The sequence below is a fragment of the Gadus chalcogrammus genome, chromosome 23 (assembly GCF_026213295.1).
Source record: "Gadus chalcogrammus isolate NIFS_2021 chromosome 23, NIFS_Gcha_1.0, whole genome shotgun sequence".
NCBI lineage: Eukaryota > Metazoa > Chordata > Actinopteri > Gadiformes > Gadidae > Gadus > Gadus chalcogrammus.
In genome coordinates, this window is record NC_079434.1 from 20,904,170 (window position 1) to 20,916,669 (window position 12,500).

General features: G+C 50.1%; 1 protein-coding gene across 1 annotated transcript in view; it reads left to right on the top strand.

Moving 5' to 3' along the window:
* rttn (rotatin) overlaps positions 1-12,500 on the top strand; it is a 63,912-nt gene that overhangs the window by 32,699 nt on the left and 18,713 nt on the right. The window contains exons 29-32 of the mRNA XM_056584649.1: positions 9,811-9,939; positions 10,107-10,217; positions 11,218-11,376; positions 12,157-12,234. Of these exons, the coding sequence (XP_056440624.1) occupies positions 9,811-9,939; positions 10,107-10,217; positions 11,218-11,376; positions 12,157-12,234 (477 nt within the window). The remainder of the gene's footprint in view (positions 1-9,810; positions 9,940-10,106; positions 10,218-11,217; positions 11,377-12,156; positions 12,235-12,500) is intronic.

Consider the following 12,500-nt stretch of genomic DNA (forward strand, 5'->3'; position numbering starts at 1 on the left):
CTGCGACAGTACGGGTAGAGGAGTGCTTACTGAAACAGAACCGCTGAGATGAATCCTTTCACCCGGGATGTCGGTTGTTCACTTCTGCCCGCCCTCCTGAACATGCATACTATAAAACGAGTTAATTTGCGAGGGAGCTAATCTATTACCCGTCGCCGCACCTCGAACAAATACTTTCTTGTCTTCCTGTGTTTAGGCAAATCGAGGGAAACGCTAATTTTAGACCTCGCTTCACAATCCTCCCAGGGCTCCTTGTCAGAGTTTGCCGGCGCTGTTTTCCGCGGGAATGTAGGATAAGTCAATCAAAGTTAGAGAGTCTCTCCGTTAGAACGAGGAGGACGGCTTCCGCAGGTCCCATCCGTCCCGAACACAAACGACTTTTAAATGTCACCCCAACCCCGACGGCCGCCCCGGAGGAAGACACTTGTCAAACACGCGCCTCGCTCCTCAGACTCGACTCAGACGGGGGGCCGAGGACCCCGAGTCGAGGCGTCTCCAACATGCCTGACCTTAAACGTCGCTTGTTCCTTTATAGTCGTTTTGGGTTTATTCAGAGGGGCTTGTTCTTGTTGTCTTTTCTGATCCGTGCTGTTAATGAGCTGGCAGGGATCAGAACCTCTCACTCACGAGGCCCGTAGACTGCGGTCCTGTTAAAGTTATGTTTCTCTATTATTAGTGTTCTTTCTCTTATTTGTGTTCTTATATTGGTAGATTTGCACTATTCTTTTTGCGCTGCTGTAACACCTGAATATCCCTTGGGGATTAATAGTATTATCTTACTGGGGCTTAATGAAGCCCAGAGCCTTGCCAACGATATGTTTTGGTGTGTATTAACGGATGTCCCCCGTCCCCAGGTTCCACCCCTCGCTGGTGCTCTCCGAGGCCCAGGTCCTCAACGCGCGGACCTCCCACCTCCCCACCGGCCTCCTGGACTGCGTGCAGGACATCGTCATGGCGGCGGGACACGGTTCCGTGAGGTCCGCCCTCGGCAGGCTCCGCCTCTACCTGCTGATTGACATGCTGGCCTTCGCGCACGGCCAATCGCACGGCTGCAGGAAGACTCTGGGCTCGCTCAGCTGGCAGACTGCCATCGCCAGGTACAGGTTTGGCCTTGGGTTTGAGCAGGTTCGGTTTGTGTTTCTTGGGACTTTAATAGTTGTATAGTGGTGTTTTTGTTTCTCTACTGGAGATTAGTATGACAACAAGATTTTCTCTCCTTTCTGTATTCCAACCATCACAGTTTATTAACGGGACACAGAGGAAGCAGACTCCTTAAGTCTTAGATGAGAACTGACAGGCCTCTCAGCTCTTTGTTTTAGTTTGGTTAACCTTTCATATTGCCAGGAGAGAAACAAACAACTTGATCTAAAGTGCTTTTTTGAATACGTGACCTTGCCAAAAGAGGAGCACAAACTGGTTTCAAACAATCTCAGAATACATAAACAGAGAGCGGAAAGCGCATCGGTTAAGTGGAACGTAACCCCCTGTTTCAGCTGAAACTCAAACACTGAGATAAAACATATCTTTGATCAATTCGACATGCAGTAAATCACAGAGTCCTCTTGTTGCATTCATAGTGGTTACCTACATCCATCTAATTATCACTCTCTGTTATATGTGTTGATCGTTCTTCTCTAATGCAGTCGGCGCTACAAGCCAATGTTTACTGGCACTGTGGGATGTGATTACAGGTTGCTTTTGATAACATAATAGTTTGCAGTTGTAATCCCAACGCCACACAGTTTGTTATTGGATACCAACTTCTTGTGAAAGATTTGTAGCCTACTTTTAGTTATTGAACAGGGAAACAACCTTCAAAGCATCTCCAAAACATGGATGCATTAAAGAACACCCGCTTATCTTAATCCCCTTCATCCACAAAATGCCCTACCCTGCAGTATTTTACAGCGGGTTTTAAAGTCTAATGGCATGGTACATTAACCTACATGGTAGAACGTGGGTCATGTTGTCCTCTATCCATCGCCTCCAGGTTTCTCCAGGTACATTAACATACATGGTAGAACGTGGTTCATGTTGTCCTAGCTCCATCATCTCCAGGTTTCTCCAGGTTTCTCCAGGTACATTAACATACATGGTAGAACGTGGTTCATGTTGTCCTCACTCCATCGTCTCCAGGTTCCTCCAGGTTTCTCCAGGTTTCTCCAGGTACATTAACATACATGGTAGAGCGTGGTTCATGTTGTCCTCACTCCATCGTCTCCAGGTTCCTCCAGGTTCCTCCAGGTTCCTCCAGGTTTCTCCAGGTACATTAACATAAAGGGTACAACGTGGTTCATGTTGTCCTCACTCCATCGTCTCCAGGTTCCTCCGGGTGCATCCTGCTTGTGTCGAGGACGAGTGTTTACTGGTGGACATCGTGGCGTTCCTGAACGTTTACTTCGAACACGACCCTCGGACTAAAGATGCGAATGAGACAGAAGACGCGGATCTGCGATGGATACTGGAGCTCCTCCTCGATAAAGTAGAGTGTTTATAATTCCTTAGGCTCCTTAATAGCGTTGTTTGCTATGTTATCGTCACCACTTTCCAGGTTTAGTCTTAGAACTGAAAACAGTAGGATTATCTCTTTCAGAAATAATACTTATGTTGATATATTAAAACAAAGGTCCATTAGAGATGAGGCTACAATTAGCTATTTTTCTATATTGTATATCAGTCATACTGTCATTAGACTAAAGTGTCATTAGTTCCTTTCTGACTGCTAGGTGGCAGCAAAGGCCCGATCCACTCATACCTCTGAGCACTGCTTCAGCCTCCTTCATTACCCTGCTTCCCCAGTACTTGTCCTTCTAACAGCAGTTGGCAAAGATTTATCCAGCCAAAATTTGAATTTCAGTGCTTTGACAACATATGGCAAGAACGCAGAGCAGAAACCATAACTACGGCGAGGGCTACGGAGCAGATGTAGTCAACAAACCATAAAAATATGGAAATTACACCCAGACAGGTCACTGCTGGCTCGAGAATGGATTAAGCAAACACTCCTGAGTGACAATTAATCCTGTTTGATGATGTCACATCACGGTGACATCATAAAACAAGATTAATTATATACCTCTGGCTTGGTCGTACTTGGAGGGAGCCTGTGGGGTTTATCCGCGGACCTGAAGCCTTCGTTAATGTCTCTGCTGCAGGTGGAAGTCATGTTCAGAGCGCTCAGAGTGTTAAAGGTGTAGCAAGCAATAACGGCGTGGCAGAAGCAATGATTCCACCGGGGAGAGAAGGCGCATTACCCCTCTTGATCTCGAGTCCTATGTCCTCTCCTATATTTAGGCTGCTTGAATGCAGCTCTTCCAGCAGAACTCCCTAGAACTTCTCCTCAGTCGACTGAGTCTGTGTTCTGTGATTACATGTTCGCTCGCGTAGAAACTCTTTACATGCATGTCTCTGTAGTGGTGAGCACGCCAACGTTTGTACACAGGATGATGAAGGTGTATAATAGACACACATGCACACACACACACACAGGCACGCGCACACACACGCACGCACGCACGCATGCAAACAAGCACACACAGACGCCAAACACAGACGCCAAACCCATTATCACCTCATTACTCCATTGTAACTCCAGCGCTATCGTCTCAGATCTCAGCCCCCTCCCTTCCCCAGCTTTGCCCGGGGAGAGCAGGGATTGTGGCTCTTTGTAGCTGGCAGAGCTACTTTTAGGATTTAATCAGCCTCACCTTGGTTTTCTCATTAATGTGTGTAAACAACGGGGCACCCCCTGGAGGCTGACACCGGCTCTGCACGCAGGGTTGAGGCTAGGGGCGAGCAGCCTCCACTCGCTGGGCAGACTCCTCCGTAATTACTGCTCTGGTTCACAAACATCTGTCTGCATCTTTTACACTTGCTGGTTCATGTGTGGTGCGAGGGGGAGTTGGTGGGTGTGTGTGTGTGTGTGGGTGTGTGAGGCTGCTCTCTGGTGGAGGGCTTTCTGCAGAGTTATAAATAGGTGTGTGTGTGTGTGTGTGTTGCTGCCTGGCTCCCCTTCTATCTCCTTCTGTCTCGCTGTCCCACCATCTCTTTTATCCCCCTCTCTGCCTCTCTGTTTTTAATATCCTTCTGTCTCTCGTTCACTCAGTCTCTTTGTCGATGCTACTCTCTCATTCTGTCTCCATCTGTGTCTGTGTCGTCTGTTTTATTAAACTCTTTGTCTATCCATCTCTCCCTCTCTCTACCTTTCATCTCTTTCTATCCATCTCTGTTTCTCCATCCCTCCCTCTCTCTATCTTCATATCAGTCTATCTATCTGTTTCTCCCTCTCTCCTTCTCTACCTATCTTATCAGTCTATCTCTCTCTCTCCCTCTCTCTACCTTCATATCAGTCTATCTCTCTCTCTCTCTCTACCTTCATATCAGTCTATCTCTCTCTCTCTCTCTCTCTACCTTCATATCAGTCTCTCTCTCTCTCCCTCTCTCTACCTTTATATATCTCTCTCTCTCTCTCTACCTTCATATCAGTCTATCTCTCTCTCTCTCTCTCTCTCTCTACCTTCATATCAGTCTCTCTCTCTCTCCATCTCTCTCTCTCAGTCTACATCTCTCTCGATAGGATCTCTCGTCCTCCCTCTCTCTCTCTCTCTCTCTCTCTCTCTCTCTCTCTCTCTCTCTCTCTACCTTCATATCAGTCTCTCTCTCTCTCTCTCTCTCTCTCTCTCTACCTTTATATCAGTCTCTCTCTCTCTCTCTCTCTCTCTCTCTCTCTCTCTCTCTCTCTCTCTCTCTCTCTCTCTCTCTACCTTTATATCAGTCTCTCTCTCTCTCTCTCTCTCTCTCCTATACTCTTATCTCTACTCCTCTCTCTCTCTCTCTCTCTCTCTCTCTCTCTCTCTCTCTCTCTCTCCTCAGTCCTCTCTCTTATCTCGTCCCCTCTCTCTCTCTCTCCTCTCTCTCTCTACTCTCTCCTCTCTCACTCATCTCTCTCTCCTCTCTCTCTACCTTTATATCAGTCGCTCTCTCTCTCTCCCCCCCCCTCCTTCGCTCTCTCTCTTCTCTCTCTCTCTCTCCTCTCTCTTCCCCCACCTCTCTCTCTCTCTCTCTAGCTTCCTCTCTCTCCTCTCTCTCTCTCTCTCTCTTCTCTCTCTCTAGCTCTCTTCTCTCTCAGTCCTCTCCGCTTATCTCGTCCACTTCTCTCTCTCTCTCTCTCTCTCTCTCTATCTCTCTCTCCTCCTCTCTCTCTCTCTCTCTCTACCCTTTATATCAGTCTCTCTCTCTCTCTCCCCCCCTCTCTCTCTCTCTCTCTCTCTCTCCTCTCTCTCTCTCTCTCCCCCCACACTCTCGTTCTCCTCTCTCTCTCTCTCTCTCTCTCTCTGTCTCTGTCTCTGTCTCTGTCTCTCTCTCTCTCTCTCTCTCTCTACCTTTATATCAGTTCTCTCTCTCTCTCTCCCCCCCCCTCTCTCTCTCTCTCTCTCTCTCTCTCTCTCTCTCTCTCTCTCTCTCTCTCTCTCAGTTCCTCTCTCTTATCTCGTCCCCTCTCTCTCTCTCTCTCTCTCTCTCTCTCTCTCTCTCTCTCTCTCTCTCTCTCTCTCTCTCTCTACCTTTATATCAGGTCTCTCTCTCTCTCTCCCCCCCCTCTCTCTCTCTCTCTCTCTCTCTCTCTCTCTCTCTCTCTCTCTCTCCCCCCCTCTCTCTCTCTCTCTCTCTCTCTCTCTCTCTCTCTCTCTCTCTCTCTCTCTCTCTCTCTCTCTCTCTCTCTCAGTTCCTCTCTCTTATCTCGTCCCCTCTCTCTCTAGTCTCTGTCCTCCCTCCCGTTTGTCTCTCCATCTCCATCTGAGTGAGTCTCTCTAACCCCCCCCTCCTTCCCCAGGACACCGTGTCCCTCTGCGGCTTCCTGCTGGTGGGGGAGGGCCCGGCCCCGGGCGTCCCGGGTCAGGGCCCCGGGGGGCCGGCTCAGGGCCAGGGGGGGGCGGAGGAGCTGCGGGGCCAGGTCACTCAGAGGCTGCAGAGAGAGGTCAGCTGCTTCCCTCAGCAGCCTGCTCCACCGCCTCGCCAGCACCCCCGACAGGTAGGAGGCCGCGCTGCAGGTTGTGTCTCCGTCGCTCTCGCTCTCTCTGGCTCTACCCCTGTCTCTGTTTGTGTCTGTCTGTCTGTCTGTCTGTCTGTCTGTCTGTCTGTCTGTCTCTCTTGCTCTCTCTCTCTGTGACTCTGTGTCTCTGTGCTCTTTCTCTCTCTGTCTCGTTCTCTGACTCTCTCCCTCCCCCCCCTCTCTCTCTCTCTCTCTCTCGCTCTCGCTCTCGCTCTCTCTCTCTCTCTCTCTCTCTCTCTCTCTCTCTCTCTGTCTCTGTCTCTGTCTCTGTCTCTCTCTCTCTCTCTCTCTCTCTCTCTCTCTCTCTCTCTCTCTCTCTGTCTCTCTGTTATTATTCTGTTTATATTTATGTCTCTGTGTCTCTGTCTCTCTTGGTATCTGTCTCTCTGCCTGTCTGCCTTTATCTCTGTCTGTCTAAATTGCAAAGTGCTTTATTGGCACTGATGCAAATAGTGGTTGAAAACGGTGGTGCTGACAAAGGTAAATAATGAAAAGGGAATTACATATTACACATACACCGAATAAACACAGACAAGCACATCAATAATTACTCTCATGCTTTTATTATGATAACAGCATTTATCGAATGTTACCCTAGAATGGGATCACAGTCTGGTTAACACTCGCGTACAAAACCGCAGCAAAACACTGCGAGAGACTGACAGGAACCACCCACTGGTTCAGACCTCGGTCTCCTGCAGAGCGGCTAACATGTCTGAGGATCAGAGCTGAATGGCCCATCTGACGGTATTATGTGTCTCACAGTGGGCCGGGATGTACTTTGGTTTAGTAGCCGTCAATCAAACGCTCAGCCCTGATCCCCGTATCAGCCAGAGCCCCGGGCAATGGAAGCCATATTGATTCATTTAGTTTTCCTTTTTTTTTTTTCTTTTTTTTACTGCCGCTGTATCTAGTTTTAATATGCCTGCATATTTGCCTCCAATTTTAATGAATTGATTTTATTTTCCACAGGAAGGATAAATTAAAAGTGTTTGTTATGCGTTGAGTGTAGTTCAGAGACTTGCTGCTTACCGCAACCACAGTGTTGGGATTGAAGTGCAGAAGAAGGGAACATTGTTCCACGCTGTCACAATATTTAGAGACACGCTGATGTGCCTGCTAGTACAACACGCTGTGATTACATGATGTGATTGGGATCGCAGTTCTGTTGCATTATACCGTAACCATGGATGGAAATGTACCAGCTTTCCTTTTTGACTGTCTATCTCTCTCTCTCTCTCTCTCTCACTCTCACTCTCACTCTCTCTCTCTCTGCCTGTCTCTCTCTCTCTCTCTGCCTGTGTCTCTCTCTCTCTCTGCCTGTCTCTCTCTCTCTCTCTGCCTGTGTCTCTCTCTCTCTCTGCCTGTCTCCCCCTTTGCTAGGATATGCTTGGCGCTTGCAGGGCCCTTCAAGAGCCAGCTGGCTCTCTGCTTGCTCCAGAGCCTGCGGGTGTCTGATGCGCCGCGGTTCTACGGTCTCCCCAGCCTGGAGAGGACTCTGCTGGGCATGGTCTCCCTGACCGCCCTGCCCGGGTGGAGCTCCCAGTGCCCGGACCTGGAGCCCATCTCCCTCTGCTCCAAGTACCTCGTGGGGCTGCTCGAGGTTAGCGCGCTGCGTGTCTGCGTCCGTGTGTCTGCGTCCGTGTGTCTGCGTCCGTGTGTCCGCGTGTGCGTTGCTTAATCAATCTGTTCTATTTACATGAACGTGTTCACGTTGTGGCGTGCTCATATCTGAGCGCCCCGAATGCTCTGGCGATGCCAGGAAAAGCATAAAAGCCTGATTGCCCAGCGAAATACGTGAAAGCACACAACAAAAAAACCTGCAAACGCCGCACACAGCAGCCGCACAATACCGTCTGTGGAATTAATTAAAGCTAAAAGCGAATGCGGTTATGAATTGCAATAGGTAAAAAAAATGGATTAGTTATGCTACACTGTGATGCCTCTGATGGGGATAATCCACGTTGCCAATCCCATCTGTTCTGTTGTTTCAAATGTCCACAAAAAACACAAACACCAACAAAAACACACACAACGGCCACCTAATGAGAGAGGGGGGGAGAGAGGGGGGGAGAGAGAGAGGGAGGGGGAGAGAGAGGGGTACGGTGGGGTGTCCCGGTTAGTACGAGCGCTGGGGTTTGAGCACTCAAGAGCGAACACACACACACACACACGCACAAAGCCATCAATATGTGTTACTTTATCTTGGCAGGGCAGCACTGACATGCATCAATCGGCCAAGGCCTCGATGCGCTCAGACTGAGCCGAGGTCGTTGAACCGCGTGGCCCAAAGCGCTTCGTTAGACGCACGGCGCGTGCCAAGGTTCCTCATCCATATTTAGATGTGTTTTGCATGTCGTTAGCGCACCGCAAATTATAACGACTTGGACCGCTCCCGTCATGCAAATGTGTGTCTGAGCTGATGCTCGACGCTCGTTCCTGCCCTGGCGCGCGTCAGTGGGAAACGAGGTGCGAACTCAACCGAATGACAGACCCACTCTGTGTTAGGGCATAAAAAAAGCCAGAGCATGTTTTATGCTTTAACTTTCTTTAAAGTTTCAATCATCGCATTAACTTTTTTTGGGACCCTCTCCTTGCGTTTGCAGTCTCGCCAATTCTAATCCTCCCCTCACGAAGTGAACAGGCAAAAGCTGAGATGTAATCTCGCTGTTGGGTCAATAGGGGAGGGGTGAGTCGGAATGGACCACGGCCTCGGCAGATGCTTTCATATCCCCGCTAGATGAGTTCCTTTCTCAATCAAGAGGATGTGTGGTGGTGGAACCAGCCAACCTTCCTGCTCCATTATTTGGGGGAAGTGTGCACTGACGCCAACAAGGCCAGTGAACCCCGAGAGCTAATTTGTCGGAAGCCCCTCCATGAATCGGTTTAATGGCGCAGAGAGAGCCCGTTTCTAGAATTGGCCGATTTGCTCACTCGATGACATATCGTCCCTTTTGATCACTTCATTTGCATAAGCACTTCTGTGAATAGATTGGACTTTGTCCAGCGTCTTTTACTTTTACGATTCTTCGCCCCCACTGTGATCGCTGCCCGAGACTCAGGGCTTCAGTCTTCATTCATTTGCAGCCCAGATACTTCACTTGGTTAGCCCCGTCCCCGTGAACAGACCTTCTGCCTCCCTCCCCCCACTGGCCACACCTTTGCCCCCCCCGTCTCTCCACCCCACCCCAGGGCGGGCTCTTGGCGACGGGGTCTGGGCCCAGCAGGTCCGGGTCTTGGCATCTGTTCATCAGCTCTCCGGCCGCGGTCCCACGTCTAGCGGCCTCATGAAGCAGAACAATTAGCCCCGCTGTATTTAACCGGGGTTTAAAATGCAGAGGTGTGCGCGCCGGGCGGCACTCAGCCTCTCACTCTGATTGGGATTCAGTGTGATGGTTTGAGTAGGGAGACGACCGATGGAGCGAGAGAAGAGTCCACGGCAGCCGTACATTACGCTGAGCGAAGAGATAAGCCATCCAAATGTTCTGTGTGATTCCGATTTAACACAGACTTTAACACGATTCAAAGTTTTAAATGTTCTGATTCATGGGGATAACCAAAAGGGTAGGTTAGTCTACTGAGTTCAGGATGTTTGACTTTGATGAACAAATCGGATTCTCTGAAGCCTCATCATCTCCCATTGTGTGTGTGTGTGTGTGTGTGTGTGTGTGTGTGTGTGTGTGTGTGTGTGTGTGTGTGTGTGTGTGTGTGTGTGTGTGTGTGTGTGTGTGTGTGTGTGTGTGTGTGTGTGTGTGTCCCAGGTGATCTCCTCGTTCTACGTGGAGTGGGGGGGGAACTCCATGTCCTTCATGGGTAAAGGAGTGACCAAGAACGCCGTCATCTGCCTCCAGCACCTCTCCCACGAGATGATGGCCGAGAGCCGGGGCGAGGTGAGTGTGTAGAGCTGTATGCTTACGGAATATACAGCTGAACATTGAGACTACCCCCCAAACGTTTACAACTTCTTGGATTGTATCTCATGCAAAATGATTGAAGGAACACCCAAAGAACGACGTCATGTTTTGAGCTAACGTCCCTCTTTCTTTTGTTGCTTCAGGACTTCATTACCCAGTGGTCCTTGGGGCAGGAGGCGGGGCCTGAGGAGACCAACGGCCCCCAGCTGGGACTGGCCTGGCTCATCCCCCTCTGGGTGGACCGCGACCCAGAGGTGCGAGCCCCACCACTCTTTAGTTTGACTTTACTTTTAAAGAATTCTCTTTCTTTTCGTCGTACTATCGAGTGTGTCAGAGAGTAGCCTACAGGTGAACTGCGGGTACTGCGGTTCGGACAACCGGACCCCTTCAGATGTCCGACACCCTAAACACTATCCTGCTCTTTCCCTCAGACTCATCCCACTCTCCCTGCCGTTGTAGTTAATAACGATTTATAAAGAGCAGGAGGTCCCAGCCCTGCACCGCGGTGGTACGATAGACGCTGAACATGAAGGGTTGAGACATTCGCTGTCTTCCACAACACCGGCGCCCGCTCGCCGTCAACAGGTTGGGGGAAGCGGCTCACAGCCTGGCTGCTTTCATCGGGACGAGATCAAAGCAGCCAGGGCCTCGTCAGCCTTCACATGCTAGAAGAGAGAATAAAGGATCCGATGACAGCTAGGGGGCCCCGGCCCTCCCTCTGTCTGGAAACAGTCTGGAGACAGTCTGGAGACATCTGTGACATCTGTGACACGGTGCCGTCTGACTCCAACGTCACCTCTGATCCAAAGTTAAGATGAACGCGGTTATAAGACACCGCATCGTGTTACTTGTAGGGTGCAGTCGTGTTATGAGGTGAACCGGACCAGTGCTCTTGTTAGAACTCATGTTGATTATCTCTATTTATTATCTCGGTTTCTCTCTCTCTCTCTCGTTGTCTCTCTCTTTTTCTGTTTCTCTCTCTATTTCTAGCTCTCTGGCTTACATGAGACTCACACACACACACACACACACACACACACACACACACACACACACACACACACACACACACACACACACACACACACACACACACACACACACACACACACACACACAGAGAAACACACACACACACACACACACACACAGAGAGAAACACACACACACACACACAGGGCTATTATCACTCAGTCTAACCCTCTTGTTTCTCTGTCTCCCCTCCCCACCCCTCCTCCCCTCCCGGCCCCCCAGGTGCGGTTTGCCAGCCTGGGGGTGGGCCGGGCCCTGTCCAGGCGTCCCGGGGGGTGCCAGGCCCTGTGCGGCAGCTGCCAGAACATCAGCGGGGGGCTGTGGGGGACCCTGCTCAACATCCTCCTGGACCAGCAGGAGAGCAGCCTGGTCCGCAGGGAGGTGTGCCCCCGCCGTACCCGTTCTGTTCCAGGGCTACGTAGCCCTACCTCTTGGCCCTAGCCCTTAACCCGAAGGAGGACACATGAACGCACAAGGGAGGGGGGAAGGGGTGGAATGGGATTGGCCCTTAGTCTATGTTGTTTTAGTCCATGTTGTTGTGGATTGGAGGGATTTGAGGTGCTAGGATGGCGATAGAGGCTGGATGGATCTGATATGAAATGGTAGCAAGAAAACAAAACCAGGAACGGAGGTTCAACAAGATTTACGGATGAGAAAATAGTAGACTCGTGATAAATGCTCTGGGTTGATCTGTGCCCTGCGCAGAAGGCGCAGAAAAACCCACTCAGGCTTACTGAAAATTATCTGTTCATTAATTTAAAATAGATTGGAAAAGACAAAGACAGGCAAGAAATAATAAATGGAGCCTGAATGATACTCACTGTTCTCCTTTAAGCGTCTGCACTCATTCTTGTGTGACACATTGAGGCCAGCAGACACAAGAGATCAGGAGACTACGTGTATTACCAGGGAGCTACAGCTAGATGGCAGTGTTGTCGATGCTCTGGCTGATACCCTGTGTGTGTGTGTGTGTGTTTGTGTGTGTGTGTGCGTTCATGTTTGCTTGTATGCAAATGTGTGCATGTATTTGTGTGTGTGTGTGTGTGTGTGTGTGTGTGTGTGTGTGTGTGTGTGTGTGTGTGTGTGTGTGTGTGTGTGTGTGTGTGTGTGTGTGTGTGTGTGTGTGTGTGTGTGTGTGTGTGTGTGTGTGTGTGTGTCCAGGCGGCGTTGATTCTGCGGAACCTGCTGGCGATGCCGATGCCTGCCAACACGGAGGAGGCCAAAGACTCTCTCTGGAAGGTCAGCGGCCCTTCAGCCCTCTGTAGCCCTCCACTGAGTCTGCTCCAGTCTCTCTGTGTGGCATTATTAGATTCTCCATGAAACGCTGGCGCTGTTCACTCACTGAGCCCTGCAGATCCAGTCAGGTTACAACCAGCAACTTCGCTGGTCGCTGGCAGGTTAGACGTGTAATCCACCCGAATGGGAAGGAAGCCCTCGCTCTATCTCTGTATGCAAACGCAAACTCAGTTCAATGTTAAATGTAAATGCTTTATAATAAAGAATGC